Below are 16,745 nucleotides of genomic sequence, written 5' to 3'. Positions count from 1 at the left end.
CAAATATCTCAAGGCATTGTTCTTTCAACTCAAGCAGCGCCTCTTTATCATGATAAAGGTAATTAGACTGGCAAAGTGGCCCTATCCATTTTCCACTGTCTACTTTGTATTGATTTCAGAATTTTAGAGCAGCACTGCAACAAATTGTGTTCCTGTCTGTGAGGACCAAAGCAAAACACTTTTGAGAAAGACAATTTTGATCAAAGTTGCCCTCAAAACATTATTCATCTCCCCGTCCATCCATTTTTTTGATTCGGTTTTCCTCACCAAGGTGGTGGGGCATGCCTGATCTTATCCCAGCTGTCTCTCTATGGGCATGGGGCAGGCTATACCCTGAATGAGGTTTACTGATTGCCCCATTTGCTCTGGTAACACCTCATCAGCATAACTAAGACGTCTGTTGTACGAACGATCCAAATTGAACCTTACCCCACCATGGCGGTTTAGTGAATGATTTTACTGTTTTCTGAAAATACAGTAAAGTCTCGTTATATCGATATTCAAGGGAGTCCGAAAAAATATCGATATAACCGGGACTATCGATATATCCGACCCTGTTTGCATGTAATTTTCTCCGTGCGTGCATAGAAATAGTATCGATATAACCGGGACTATCGATATATCCGATATCGATATAACGAGACTTTACTGTAGCTTATTTAACTCCCCTTTTCAAACCATCTATTTTCTTTCAGAAGATTTGAACCTCATTGTCGTGAAATGAGTGGTTGCTAGCTTTTAGGTGCATATGTACTCCCCAGATTTAGTTCTATTTCTGATCAAAAATACTGTACTGAACTATAGAAGGCTTTTGGCAAACTAAATTACTCATTCATTGCCATTCATGAATTTATTTGGGAATTGAAAATATGACAGAGCGCCATTCCCGAATTAGTCCGATACATTAGTAGATAGAAAGCTAGCTAGCTAATAGATATATAATAGCTAATAGCTGGATATCTATATAGCTAATACATAGCTAGCTGTATAATAATAATAATAATGATGATAATAATAATAATAATAATAATAATAATAATAACACAGTAAAGTCTCGTTATATCGATATGCAAGGGAGTCCGAAAAAATATCGATATAACCGGGACTATCGATATATCCGACCCTGTTTGCATGTAATTTTCTCCGTGCGTGCATAGAAATAGTATCGATATAACCGGGACTATCGATATATCCGATAGAGGTATCCGATAACGAGACTTTACTGTAATAATAATAATAATAATAATAATAATAATAATAATATATTTTCTTGCTTGGGTGCCTATAAAGCGCTGGCCTGACCTCTGGCGATGTCTTTTCCCTTCCATCAACGGGCAGCATTCCGCCTTTTTTCCCATGTTAGCGCTTTGTTCCAGTTTCAGCTGTTTAAAGTAAAGCGCTATATAAACCAATATGTATGTATTGCATTGTATTTTGGACAGCCGCCCTCATTTCAAGCTCATATAACTCCAGACACATATAACTTAGGAATTAACTCTTTTTTTTTTTTTTTTCTATGATGAACCAAGAGAGTCTATGGTTTCTTATGCTGCATTGAACGTTTATGCAGTCCTAAAACTCAATAAACTCTCTGTCCTGGAATTCAAGTGACAATGACAAAAACCCTGCCACTGGAGTGGACACATTTTTGCACATCTGGCAGTGAATGAGTTCATAGCATATCACTTTGTCATTCAATACTACGTCCTGTCTCATTATTCCATATTTCATTTGACTTTCTTTTTGAACTGTCACTGCCCAAACTCGTCATAGTGATTCATCTGATCAAACATCAGCATATCATCGATCTCTGCTTCTCTCCGCAGTCTTCTTTCTCCCTCCGCTGCCTCTTCCTCCTCCTGCACACATCAGCGGGCATATTGAATGGATTCTGTCAAAGACTAGTGATTCGAGCTGTCCAAACAGAAAACAGTCAAGAGGACCTCGGAGAGACCGCATACTTTTCAGCTTCTCCAAGGTGAGGTCAGTTCTTGAAAAAAAAAATAAAAATAAAAAAAAATATATATATATATATATATATATATATATATATGACAGTGAAATATATTGCACGGTCCTCCATCAAACTTGCTCAGCTACTGAAACATTCGTCAACGATAGGATCACATTCATCAAAACTGCAAGCGGTTTGCTAAGAAAATTCAACAGACTCACCAAAGTGTATCCAAGCACAACCTCTTGCATTCAACTTCAATTAAAGGACAACCGACACCATTTTTTTTGTTTCCTAACTGATATCAGAAAAACGTTTTATAGCATCTAAAATACCCAAAACACGCAGGCTGATATTTTTAGTCAAATGCAAAACACCAATAAAAATGACTTCATGTGTGCTAAAACTGCAACAAATTGAGCTACGAATTGAGGATTTTCTGAAAGTCCCGCCCCCAGTTTGTGACATCATGCCAAGATGTCTTGTCTTGCTCGAGAATCAAAACAATGGCTTCAGATTCGGAGAATATGCTTTCTTGTTACACATTCAGTTATGAATATGATTCAAATAGTTCTGAAGAGGAAAGCATAAATGTTTGCAATCAATTAAAGAAGTCCTTCCATTTCATTTTGAGGCAACTGGACTGAAATGTAGCGTACCAGAAAATGCAGAAGATGGCGCCCAAGCTCCGTTGGAAATGGGCTCATTTGTCTGCTGGGAATTTGTGTCAACTAGAATCAAATAGTAGTCTTGGTGCAACACACAACGATTCACCATCGCGTTATTTATGTGTTTCCTTCTAATTTCACCATCTACACCAGGGGTGTCAAAGTCATTTTTTGCCGCGGGCCACATTGTAGTTATGGTTTCCTCTCGAGGGCCGTTATGAATTTGGGGAACCCATTAGAATGTTTAAATCCCTTCAAATATTACTTATAGAGCACACAGCAAATTAATGAATAACTCGTTTTCAAATCTGAAGTCAAGAATAATGACTTTTATTGTGGTTGACATCCAAAAATATGAAATTTTGGCTCAGATTTTAGCAATCGTCATGGAATTTAACAAGTTTGATTTGCTTTCGCGGGCCGAAAAAAATGATGTGGCGGGCCGGATTTGGCCCGCGGGCCTTGACTTTGACACCTGTGATCTACACGGATCAACACAAAGTTTTCAGACTAAACAAAGTACCGCAAAATGCATTGTGTGTCGCTTTCTCGGTCAGGGGCGTTCCTTCAGTGACGTAGGATTAGGACTTGTCACCAACTCGAAAACAAGACTTCCTGAATAGTCAGCGCGAATTTTAAAACGTAAAATATAGCTATATGCGGTGGAATCTTTGTAAAGTAGAAGTCATTTGAAGTGATTTTACAAATTATGGACACAACTTGTCCGGAGGTGTCGGTTGTCCTTTAAAGCTCCAAATCTGAATTTATTTATTTATTATACATTTATGGATTTACTTTTGTAAAGTAAGTAAGTAGCAGAGGAGCTAAGAAGGTACAGCTTCAAACTGTAATTGCGACCTGGGAACGGATTATTGTCATTTTTAATGGTTTCCTATGGGAAATACATGTTTGGCAGATGAACGTTTCGCGTTACGCACACTTTCTGGGAACCAATTAAGTCCGTGAGCTGAGGTATCACTGTATTTCTAAAACAAATTGGATAGATAGATAGATAGATAGATAGATAGATAGATAGATAGATAGATAGATAGATAGATAGATAGATAGATAGATAGATAGATAGATAGATAGATAGATAGATTTGTGAAGTTTGACACAACTACTTTTCATCTGTCAGAGATGTAAGGGTAGGTAGGTAAGTAGGTAGGTAACTAGATAGATAGATAGATAGATAGATAACCACACTTTTTAACCCCCCTTGACACTTATCTCAGATGCTCTTACACACAAGACTGGTACCAACTTGAATGTTTCCGCTGCTTTGTACTCAAAGGACTTTGAAGGGTCAGAAAACCCTCACAGTTTAATTCTATTAAGCGAAAGTTCAAGCTCCAAATTAAAATGCAAATTACGTCTGCCGTATATGTGCAGAAAGCATAATGAGCGATAAGGTGGTACATCCTACGCCTTCTATCGGAAGTATTCAGTATATAGAGTACTGACGGCTTTGATTGTACAAAAATCATTTAATTCAGAGGAACAAAGTTTCTCAATATTGTCTTTTTACATTGTGCTTGTTCATACGACGTATTTGAAACAAAAAGGGAGAACAAAGCTTGTTTCTTTTCCTCATTTGAATATTGTTTCAAAAAGATTCCAGGATTTAAGAAGGCCACGTCCAAACAGGAGTGGGCTGGGATGAAAACTTTGCCAAGGCAATTGTGTCTTCAAAGACAACCGACACTTCTGGACGGACAAGTTGTGTCCATAATTTGTAAAATCACTTGAAATTGCTTCTACTGAGCGTATGTCAGAAAGGTTCCACAGCATATAACTATATTTTATGTTTTAAGACTCGCGCTGAAAATTCAGGAAGTCTTGTTTTCAAATTGGTGACGAGTCCTAATCCTACGTCACTGAAGGAACGCCCCTGACCGAGAAAGCGACACACAATGCAGTTTGCGGTACTTCGTTTGGTCTGAAAACTTCGTGTTCATGGCGAAATTAGAAGGAAAACACATAAATAACGCGATGGTGAATCGTTGCGTGTTCCACCAAGACTACTATTTGATACTAGTTGACGCATATTCCCAGTAATCAAATCAGCCCATTTCCAACGGAGGTTGGGCGCCATCTTGCGTGCATTTTCTGGGACGCTACATTGGAGTCCTGACGGCTCGAATTGATACAGAAGGACTTCTTTAATCGATTGCAAACATTTATGCTTTCCTCTTCAGAACTATTTCAATCATCTTCATAACTTCTGAGTAACAAGAAAGCATCTTCTCCGAAGAGAAGAGGCTGAGAGGGAAAAGAGGCAGAAGAGGGCGACAAAGCTCCATGTAAGGAATTAATCAGCCTGTGGAAACGGGCTGATTAATTCCTTACACGGCTTTGTCGCCATGTTCTGCCTTTTTTGGGTGCTACATTTCCCACGCGATGCCTCAAAATGACACGGAATAAATTATTTAATCGATTGCAAACATGTATGCTTTCCTCTTCAGAACTATTTGAATCATATTCATAACTGGATGAGTAACAAGAAAGCATATTCTCTGAATCTGAAGCCATTGTTTTCATTCTAGATCGAGGCAAGACGTCCTGGCGTGACATCACGAACCAGGGGGCGGGACCTTCTGAAACTGGCCATTTCCAAGGTCAGTTTGAAGCTGTTTTGGGACATTTTAAGTCATTTTTATTGATGTTTTGCATTTGATGAAAAATATCATCCTGCGTGTTTTGGGTATTTTAGATGCTATAAAACGTTTTTCTGATGTCAGTTCGGAAACAAAAAAAATGGTTTCAGTTGTCCTTTAACTGAGAAGAAAAATGTTTCTGTCTCAAAAGTGAGGAAACCGTGGAAACTCATTATAGCCGATGCATATTTTACAAATCAGCACACCATCATAACAATTGCCTGGATAGGAAAACCAGAATACTTCTTAATTGAACTGTCAAACAGTCACAAATCTAATGGCTCAGCAGGTGGGACACTGATGTTTTATTTTGTGATGGCTCCTCTTTGCTCATATCTGTTCACTCTTCCCCCTCACCACCTTGCCGCCTCTGTGCTCTCCTGTAGTCTTGAGCGCACTGTACCTTTTGGGCAGGCGTTACCAAAAATATGAAAGTGTATGTCGGCTTGGAGGAGATAACAGTTCAAGTCTCGTAGGTTTGTTATCATTGCGGAACGCTGCAGAGCAGAAGTCTTATCATTCCTAGAGTTAAGGTGAAAGAGCAGCAGTGGGATGAGACTCGAAAGCAGACGAGCATGAGCCCTTCGGGGTGCCCCCCCACGCCCCTCCCGCCGCCACCTCCGCAACACTCTCTGACTACATGTCTGACTCGGGTATTGCGGGGACAATCTTTGCATTTCTATAAGTGGAAACGTGTTGTCATAATCCACGCTTTAGTCATCCCAAGGACGATTAGTTGGGTGCCCTTGGACGCAGCAGGTGACGCATACTCTGACAGCTCAGTGCATACTGATGAGGACTTAGGGCACTCTGCTATTGCAGGTCACTTCTAAAGTCTGGGTTTAAAATAAATGAAGAGAAAAATGTACAAAAAAAACAATTAATTGGAAACATTGCGGTAAAGAGAGGATGGAATTGATGAATAGGGTTCTTCAGCCGTCATCCATACTTCTTTGATTTCAGTAAAAACATAAAGGGAAGCAAATACAGTGATACCTCAGCTCACAAACATCACTGGTTCCCAGAAAGTGTCTGTAAGGGGAAAAGTTCATCTTCCGAACATATATTTCCCATAATAAACCATTAAAATGAGAATAATCCGTTCCCATGTCCCCACAAAACATACAGTAAAGTCTCGTTATATCGAATTTCAAGGGAGTCCGAAAAAATATCGATATAACCGGGACTATCGATATATCCGACCCTGTTTGCATGTAATTTTCTCCGTGCGTGCATAGAAATAGTATCGATATAACCAGGACTATCGATATATCCGATATCGATATAACGAGACTTTACTGTAATTTTCTACTAAATAAGCCTTAAAACGACACAAAATATACATTATTTGATGTATAAAGTCAGGGATTTTCGATTGGACCCTGTGGCTCGAACACAGAAAGATTGTCTTTTACTGCCGGCAGGAGACGCAGCCATTAATGACAGACGCCTGAATTCTGCAGCCCTCTGACAGGCTATTTATTGAGAGTACATGCACATTTAAAGGACAACCGACGTCACTTTTTTGTTTCCTAACTGACATCAGAAAAACGTTTTATAGCATCTAAAATACCCAAAACACGCAGTATGATATTTTTATTCAAATGCAAAACACCAATAAAAATGACTTAAAGTGTCCAGAATCCGCAAAAAAAATGAACCCGGAAGTGGCCAGTTTCAGAAGGTCCCGCTCCCATGTTCGTGGTGACACTGCAAGACGTCTTGCCTTGCTGAAGAATCAAAACAATGGCTTCAGATTCAGAGAATATGTTTTCTTGTTACACATCCAGTTATGAATATGATTCAAATAGTTCTGAAGAGGAAAGCATACATGTTTGCAATCGATTAAATAATTTATTCCGTGCCATTTTGAGGCAACATTAGGGGGAAATGGATCACCCAAAAAGAGGCAGAAAATGGCGACCACGCTCCATGTGAGGAATGAATCAGCCCGTTTTCACAGGCTGATAAATTCCTTACATGGAGCTTGGTCGCCCTCTTCTGGCAGAGTTTTCAGACCAAACAAGTACAGCAAAATATATTGCCGTGATGGAAGGACTGCTACAATGTGTCCTTTTTTTTTGGTCAGGGGCGTTCCTTCTGTGACGTCACGTACGGACTCGTCACCAACTCAAAAACAAGACTTCCTGAATATTCAGCGCGAGTCTTGAAACGTAAAATATAGCTATATGCGGTGGAATCTTTGTAAAATACTCTCAGTAGAAGTCATTTGAAGCCATTTTCCAAATTATGGACACAACTTGTCCGGAGACGTCGGTTGTCCTTTAAAGGCCAGGGTGTCCACGTTTCTAGTTCTGTGTTTCCATGGAACCCTTTTGTGGATCCTTCCACAGTTCCAAATTGGTAATGCTTTCAAAACCATGTCTCAATCATCTCTTCATGAAAGTTGATACTTTGAAACCTTTTGGTAGATGGTTTCATAGCGTGAGGATCAACAGATATTTGATTCAATAATCCATATTTGTACTTTTCATTTGTTTTCTTTCAATCCCAATTTAGCTATTTCTCTGCCATTCTGTTGTCTAATATATGAAAAATCACTCTCTTTAACCTTTTAAGGCCACTAAGATTGTGTTTATTTGTATTATTATCATATTCAATAACCATAACAATAGCTATTAACATTATTATTAATATTATTATTATTTGTTTTAAATTAAATAAAAATAAATACATTGCTATATAATAGTACTACTGTCATGATCTGGTTGGCGACCAACGGGGGGCGCTGTCGGCCCCGCCTACACCTGCACAGGTGCTGGTCGTCCCGATCAGATTGGCGACCAGCGGGTAGCGACGTCAGCCCTGCCTGCAGCCTCGCAGGTGCTGGTCGTTTAATCATTGACACTTAAAAGGACACCCGGCACGACCATCCGGTGCCGGTTCATTGTTTGTTTGCTGCTTGGTTGCTGCATGCATCGTGTACGTGTTTGTTTAACTTTGGCGGACTTTTACTTTTGGTCTTCTTTTGCTACTTTGTATTTTTTCCATTCAGATCATTTTGATGTTTTACATTTTGTTCCTGCTGACTTTATTTTAATACATTTTCTCAAACAACCTCCTGCTCCTCCTTAGTTGTATTTTAGTTGTATTTTTTGTTGTATTTTTGTTGTATTTTTTGTGATATTTTCTTGTATTTTTTGTTGTATTGGTATTTTTATTATTGTTGTTGTTGTTGGTGTTATTACATAATAATAATAATAATAAGAATAATAATTATTATTATTATTATTAACATTATCTCATCTCATCTCATTTTCCGTACCGCTTATTTATTAACATTATTATATTAATCAGAATCTGAAAGCCTTTAATAGTCCCACAATGGGGACATTTTTAATCTACTGCAGCAAAATTGAAAGGGGGGTGAAACGATAGAAACAAAGTATTCTATTCCATTATTATTATTATTATTATTATTATTATTATTGTTATTATTATTGTTGTTATTGTCAATCAAGAACACATTGACAATATTAAATTGACTATGCAGCAACTGTGCAATAATCAATGCACCATCCGCATTAAAACTCAATATCTATGTAAAATAGGAAGACAAAACTTGCCGAACTTGTTGACATTCAATAAACTTTTTCTTATTCTACCCCACTCAACAACAAAAAGCTGACAGAGATGGCAATCCTGAATGCTCGCTATAGCTTTGACCATTAACCCACATGTTAATTGCATTTAAATAAGTTAAATTATGCAGCCAGTCAGTTTGAGTTATGACCTTTGAATGACCCTTGGGATTGCCGGTGTTTATAGTTTATCTGTATTCCATTATATGGTCAAAACGGAATTGGTTCAAACATGGTGGTGATGGAACGGTTGGAGAATAAAGATGAAGGATTGCTGTAGACGAAAAGGACAACCGACACCATTTTTTTGTTTCCTAACTGACATCAGAAAAACGTCTTATAGCATCTAAAATACCCAAAAAAACGAAGGCTGATATTTTTAGTCAAATGCAAAACACCAATAAAAATGACTTAAAGTGTCCCAAAACTACTTCAAAATGACCTCGGGATGGCGAGTTTCAGAAGGTCCCGCCCCCTTGTTCGTGATATCACGCCAAGATGCCCTAGAATCTAAACAATGGCTTCAGATTCGGAGAAGATGCGTTCTTGTTACTCATCCAGTTATGAATATGATTGAAATAGTTCTGAAGAGGAAAGCATAAATGTTTGCAATCGATTAAAGAAGTCCTTCTGGATCATTTGGAGGCGTCTGGACTCCCATGTAGAGTCCCGGAAAATGCACAAGATGGCGCCCAAGCTCCGTTGGAAATGGGCTGATTTGTCTGCTGGGAATTTGTGTCAACTAGTATCAAATAGTAGTCTTGGTGCAACACGCAACGATTCACCATTGTGTTATTTATTTATTTGTTTTCCTTCTAATTTTGCCATCAACACGAAGTTTTCAGACCAAATAAAGCACCCAAAATGCATTGTGTCGTTTTCTCGGTCAGGGGCGTTCCTGATGTGACGTCACGTCAAGGTATCATCATCAACTCGAAAACAAGACTTCCTGAATATTCAGCGCAAGTCTTAAAACATAAAATATAACTATATGTCGTGGAATATTTGTAAAATAAGCTCAGTAGAAGTCATTTGAAGTCATTTTACAAATTATGGACACAACTTGTCCCAGAGGCGTCGGTTGTCCTTTAATGGCGACTGCAACAATGAAGTTAATGAATGGAGGGTCAAAAACCCTTTTTGATATGGAAAAATTAGATGACACCTCAAAGAACTAGTTTTCCAGTTAAAGCTAAGTTGGAAACTGAAATCGACATGAGTAAGATTCACTCATAATCCTTGAGTGCAATCACTTCTACCATGAGGCGCCATACGGTTGGTTCCCTGATGTTCTCATCTCCAAAACTTCCATCGCTGGCATATATGCCAGTCGTCAGACCAGATGATGACTCGTCAAAGCAAATCCCTAAAAAAAAAAAAAAATGCTTGATTCCCCCTGGCCCGCGTCGTGAATGCGCAAAAACATTCGTTTCCCCAAACGTCTTTGCAATGGTGTGCCTTATTCAACACCATCTTACTTATTAATCACATTGAGAGTATGAACCGTGAAATGAAAGCCATCCCACTAAACTACTTTGGCCTTGACTAAATAAATAGTCCACCAAGGGAAATAACTTGAAGATTGGTATAGAAGCTAAGCAACTTAACCCAAATATAATGTGTCCACTCTAAGGGCCCATCAGTGTCCAATAACACCAGAAAAAGCTACTGGCAAAGTCAAGACGAAAAAAGATATTTCGGATGTGGACTTTTGTAAGTACAGTGATACATTGGCTTACGAATTTAATTGGTTCCCAGACAGGGTGTGTAAGGCGAAAAGTGTGTATACCAAAAATTAATTCCCCATAGGAAACCATTAAAATGAGAATAATCCGTTCCCAGGTCCCCATTAAGCCTAATTTTCTACATTCTAATTTTCTAAACCTTAAAACAATATATCTATATATATATATATATATATATATATATATATATATATATATATATATATATATATATATATATATATCTATATATATACCTTATATTATATATAATACATGTGCTATAGTATTATACAGTAAAGTCTCGTTATATCGATATTCAAGGGAGTCCGAAAAAATATCGATATAACCGGGACTATCGATATGTCCGACCCTGTTTGCATGTAATTTTCTCCGTGCGTGCATAGAAATAGTATCGATATAACCGGGACTATCGATATATCCGATATCGATATAACGAGACTTTACTGTAATTAAATAAATTAACAGTACTATATAACAAAGTCATTTTATTTACCTTTGTGATGGTCGTTGATGGCTTGATGGAATGGAGTGGCCGGTAGGTGCTTTCTATGTGATAATTTTACCTAGTTCCTCATCAATTGTGTTCTGTTTAGCTGGACTGATAGCTTTTTGCATCTGGTGTACAGATGGCTTGTGCGGGTTATTTGTGGAGCCTGATTGATTGGATATATTAACCTTGCAGTCTACACTCTGCCTTTGAACTACACTCTGTCTCTCTCTGCCTGTAACCCTCACCCCCTCACTGCTGCGTTCTTGACCAATCACGTGGCTTTAACCGACGACTGGGGGGGAATAGAGAACAAACACAGTCGGCTGCCATTTTGTTGTTAGCGCGTTCGCAAACGACACATCACTCATTGTGGCACTCTGTGTGTATCCCGAAAAAAAAGTTTGCCAAGGTAAAATTTTCATACATTTAACGTTCGTAAGCCAAGGGGTTTGTAAACCGAGGCATCACTGTAGATGATAAAGGACATGCGTGTGATACGTCCATAAAATGCAGCCATTGTTTATCATTGCTTGGTTTACGAATTAAGTTCGTAAGCCAAGGTATCACTGTACGTCGGACAATTCCGCAACTTTGATAAAAACAATGAACTCACCATTTACATCATTAGACTATAACCCAATAAAAGGCTAATTGTTGTGAAGCATCCATCTCCTTTATCTCGGACACGGATGCTTTCAAGTTCTAATGAACGTGTATGCAGAACATTGAAGTGGGAGGACGTGGGGTGGGTGGTGGAACAAATCATTTTTAAAGATGAATATCACCTTATAAGCCTTCAAAGTGAATGAAAGTCTTCTAATACCATTTATCAAAGGAACCATGTCATGCCCAATGCCTGGTTTACACTTTATCTGATGACTTTGTTTTGCAATCTCACTTGAGTGATAGTGACACTGCTACTCACGGAGGACCTAATTACAGATTTTTGATAGGGAAGAGGGGGGGAGGAAGTACAGAGGCTCCCACCTTACGAACGAGATTCGTTCGTAAGGTGAATTCGTAGGTTGCTTCAGTGCTATATTACGATGCTCTAACAGTCGTAAAATGAATTCACACCTCCTGTAGTACGACAACATATATCCTTGACACGTAATCAGCCATTATTTTTTGTTGTACATCGCATCTTCCTGGAGAGGTATTTCCTTCCCGCCCACATACTCTACACAGCCAATCGTAAACGAGCTCGACGCCTCCTCCTCAGAACGTCAACTGATTACCCTATTCGCATATGGTATCACCTCATCAGCATAACTAAGCCTATGTAGCCTAAGAAGTCTGTTGTAAGCACGATACAACGTAAAACTCACCCCACCATGGCGATTCAGTGAAGGGTTTTGCTGTTTTATAAAAATAGGTTCTTTTACTCCCCTTTCAAACCATCTATTTTCTTTCGCGAAGATTTTAACCTCACTGTTGTCAAATGAGTGGTTGCTAGCTTTTATGTGCAGATGTACTGCAGATTAAGGCCCACTAGTAGTATCCCTGCAATGTTGGTAAAGTCTTTTTTTGAGCATTTGTTTAGCCAATCGTAAATGAGCTCGGCGGATCGGAGCCTGAACTTGTTGGCAACAATTCAGCATAGCCGGGCGCTTATTGGTCAGACTTGGTGTCCGTCACGTAAAGATCTGGGCTCTAAAACCTCCAATGTGTCTATTCGCTAGGTATTAGATATCTATTCGCTAGGTGTTAGCTATCTATTCGCTAGCTATTAGCTATCTATTCGCTAGCAATTAGCTATGTATTTGCTCGCTAATGGCTATGTATTCGCTAGCTAATAGCTATCTATTCACTAGCTATTAGCTATCTATTCGCTAGCTAGCTAGCTAGCTTTATATCTATTTGAGTTACTTCCGGGTTGAGTGAACGCCGGCGCGTTGTGGATACCGCTGCTCACCCACAGAAAAACTTAATATGTGACTGTAAAGTAACCTTGAGAGTTTTTAAAGGCGCTTATATTAAATTATTATTATTATTATTATTATTATTATTATTATTATTATTATTATAGTGCTATATAATCCAATTTGTATGTACTGCATTGTATTTTGGACAGCCACACTAATTTCAAAATCATATAACTCCATACTCATTTAATTTAGGAATTAACTCTTTCTTTCAGATGAAAGAAGAGAGTTTAAGGTTTCTAACGCTGTATTGAATGTTTATGTTATATTTTTGCACGTCTGTCAGTGAATGACTCAATCATCATGTCTTGTTTAGACTACTTGAGGCACATAGAACTTATTGTAAAGACAATTTTCGGCCTTTAACAGGGTTGACAGCAACTAAGCTCATCCACCATTGCTTCTCCTCCACGTCTAACCATCTCGCCCCACCTTAGGCCTCCGCCGTCCCATACTTTATCACGCAATTCTCTCTAGACTTCTGAACTGAATGAAAATGTCATTTGCACTCCCGCCATACTCCCCCTTCCAAAACGGCAATCTCCATCACTGCTCACTCAAGCCTGCCAAACTGTATCACTGAAGTAAAATCCTGGCTTCAAACCAATTTCCTCAAACTCAACCGCAAATCGTTATCGGTGGCCCGGAATCACTCACCAAATCCGCCCACAGGTTCATGCTCGACATCGACGACTCCCTCCCTACGTGAAGTCCTAGGACCTACAGCTTTAGTCTCATCTACCGACAGTGTAGGTAGATGAGACTGAAGTCTCCCACGACCAGTCATGCAATCGCGTAAACTGCACAATGTCCTCTTTGCAATACTACAAGTACAGTGATACCTTGGGTAACGAACTTAATTGGTTCCCAGACTGTGTGTCAGGCAAAAAGTGTGTCTCCCAAAAATTAATTTCCCATAGGAAATCATTAAAATGAGAATAATCCGTTCCCAGGTCCCCATAAAACATAATTTTCTACTTTCTAATTTTCTAAGCCTTAAAACTACACAAAATATACCTTATTTTATTTATAATAAATGTGCAATGGTATTATAATTGAAGAAATAAACTGTATTGTATAATAAAGTCATTTTATTTACCTTTGTGATGGTCGTTGATGGCTTGATGGAATGTATAGCTTTTTGCATAGTGTCTCAAGGAGCTCTGGGTTGTACATCTTGGAAGTTGTGATATTGCAACAGCAACACATGCAAGCAGACGCACTAGAAACATCATTAATAGCTGGTTCCCTTGCTTGTCTTTTCATTTCAAATTGAACTGATGGCTAGTGCAGGTAAAATCGTAGAGCCTGATTGATAGGAATTTTAACCTTGCAGTCTACACTCTGCCTTTGAACTATCAAAGTTGAAACGAGTCCAAATTTCACCGTTTTCTATCCATTTTGTCACTCTCTCTCTGTCCTCTGCCTGTCTCTTTAATGTTTAAACCACCTCCCCTCACTGCTGGGTTCTTGACCAATCGTGTGACTGGGGGCGGGGAATAGAGGACCAAAACAAGCCGGCTGCCATTTTCTTTCAGGAAAACGGGCTCGTTCGCGAACGACACAACACTCATTGTGGCGGCTCCGTGTGTATTCCGAAAAATAGTTTGTATGCCAAGGTTAAATGTTAATAAATTTAACGTTCATAAACTGAAAAGTTCGTAAGCCAAGGTGTTCGTAAACCGAGGTATCACTGTACAGACAAAACAAAGACAAACAATAACTTTAAAGCACATGGCACAAAGCAGTGCCATCTATGTTGATTCATAAAAAGAAAAAAAGGGATTAAATCCAAATGTTTATCCTCAAAGGCTAACCTATAAACGTTGCCAATCCTTTGAAACCCACACAAAAAGAAAATAAGGGTAATCATAGTTTTCTTACACTCACTAAAACTTAAGGAACCTAATGCTCAAGAGTAAAACAGATTAAAAGTGAAAGTTGCACTCAGTCGACGCTGCTGAGGTTCAAAACATTTATTACAATACAGGAAACATCGGACTTACGACCAGCGCGACTTACGACCACCCGTACTTAGGACCACGACCGCCAGACCGTTATTTTTAATTCTACGCCTGGCACCGCAACGCACTAGCAGCCCAGCAACGTGTACGACAATTTTGGCCAGCCAGCATCTCACTCTCGCACAGCAATCGACCGCGTGATGGCACCGGAGGGGGTAGTGTCCACCGATACGACCGCGGTCAGGACTAGAGCGTAGGCGGGCATCGGCGCGACGAGAACGCCGCATCGAGCCAACGGCCGCCGCCGCCGCCGCCTCTTTGAGACAGTTCGTTCTGCTTCAGGGCGAGGTGGCGGGTCGGACCTGTCGGCGCCGCAGACAGGCACGGAGAGAGGTGTAATGCCGGGGAGAGTGCAAATGGTAGAACACTGGCGACCCAAACTCCCCACGTGCCCGCTCCTATGGTGTCCAAACAGGTCATCAAGTCATCTATGCCCATTTCAAGGCAAGACCAGAGAGCATTGTCATCAAATGGTGAGTAGTTTTACTTTATTTGAATGTTATTGTGCCAATGACCATTTTATATTTGAGTTAGTGGTGTGCACTTCCTGGTCGAGTGAACGCTGGCGTGTCTGGCTGCCGCTGCTCACCTGGAGGAAAAAAAAATGTTCTCATCCAGTGCATGTAAAGTGTCCTTGAGAGTTTTGAAAGGCGCTTAAAAATACAATGTATTATTATTATTTAGCACCTTGTCTCTATTCAACATTTTGAATGGATTTCGACTTGCGACCACTCTGACTTACAACCGTTAGGTCGGAACAGAACCGGGTTGTAAGTCGGATATTACCTGTATTAGCTAATTACCGTGATACCTTTGCTCACGAACTTAATTGGTACCCAGACAAAGTGTGTATCCCAAAAAATAATTTCACATAGGAAACCATCAAAATGATAATAATCCGTTCCCAGGTCCCCATAAAACATCATTTTTTAACTTTCAAATTTTCTAAGCGTTAAAACTACACAAAATATACATTATTTAATGTACAATAAATGTGTTATGGTATTATAATTAAAGAAATAAACTGTACGGTATAATAAAGTTGTTTTATTTACCTTTGTGATGGTCGTTGATGGCACGATGGAATGGAGTGGCCGGTTTCATCAGCATTAAACACTTGATGAGTAACGTCTTCTTCAATTGCGTTCTGTTTAGATGAGTTGATAGCTTTTTGCATCACGTGTACAGATAGCTTGTGCGGGTTGTTTGTGGAGCCTTATTGATGGGATATTTTAACCTTGCAGTCTACACTCTGCGTTTGAACTATCAAAGTTGAAGCTCTCTCACTGTCGTCTGCCTGTCTCTGTAATGTTGAAACCACCCCCCCTCACTGCCGCGTTCTTGACCAATCACATGCCTTTAACCGAAGACTGGGGGCGGGGAATAGAGGACAAAAACAGTCAACTGCCATTTTGTTGTGAGAATGGGCTTGTTCGCGAACGACACATCACTCATTGAGGCAGCTCCGTGTATGAAAAAAGTTCATATGCCAAGGTAAAGTTTGTATGCCAAGGTAAAGTTTGTATGCCAAGGTAAAATTTTCATAAATGTCATAAACCGAAAGGTTCATAAGCCAAGGAGTTCATAAACTGAGGGATCACTGTATATCAGTAAGTTAACTTTGAATAACTTTCAATGGAGTATCATGGGAGAACCATATGTTGGAAGCTAGGACCA

At 39.4% G+C, this 16,745-nt stretch overlaps 1 protein-coding gene across 3 annotated transcripts in view; it reads left to right on the top strand.

The window, feature by feature from the left end:
* LOC148901099 (glutamate receptor 3-like) overlaps positions 1-16,745 on the top strand; it is a 205,863-nt gene that overhangs the window by 26,639 nt on the left and 162,479 nt on the right. For 2 of the 3 annotated variants that reach the window (XR_016118217.1, XM_089019977.1), the window contains exons 2-4: positions 1,827-1,978; positions 5,169-5,240; positions 15,351-15,541. Coding sequence is in view for 2 of the 3 variants with exons in the window: in XM_089019977.1 (XP_088876103.1) it covers positions 15,469-15,541 (73 nt within the window). In the remaining variant the exon portion in view is untranslated. Of the gene's footprint in view, positions 1-1,826; positions 1,984-5,168; positions 5,241-15,350; positions 15,542-16,745 lie in introns of all 3 variants that reach the window. The other variant, XM_089019967.1, reaches the window with a different exon arrangement.

The sequence above is a fragment of the Hippocampus bargibanti genome, linkage group LG02 (genome assembly GCF_051943395.1).
Source record: "Hippocampus bargibanti isolate YZ-2025 linkage group LG02, ASM5194339v1, whole genome shotgun sequence".
NCBI lineage: Eukaryota > Metazoa > Chordata > Actinopteri > Syngnathiformes > Syngnathidae > Hippocampus > Hippocampus bargibanti.
The sequence above is the reverse complement of the archived record's forward strand: the minus strand, read 5'-3'. Positions and strand labels throughout refer to the sequence as shown.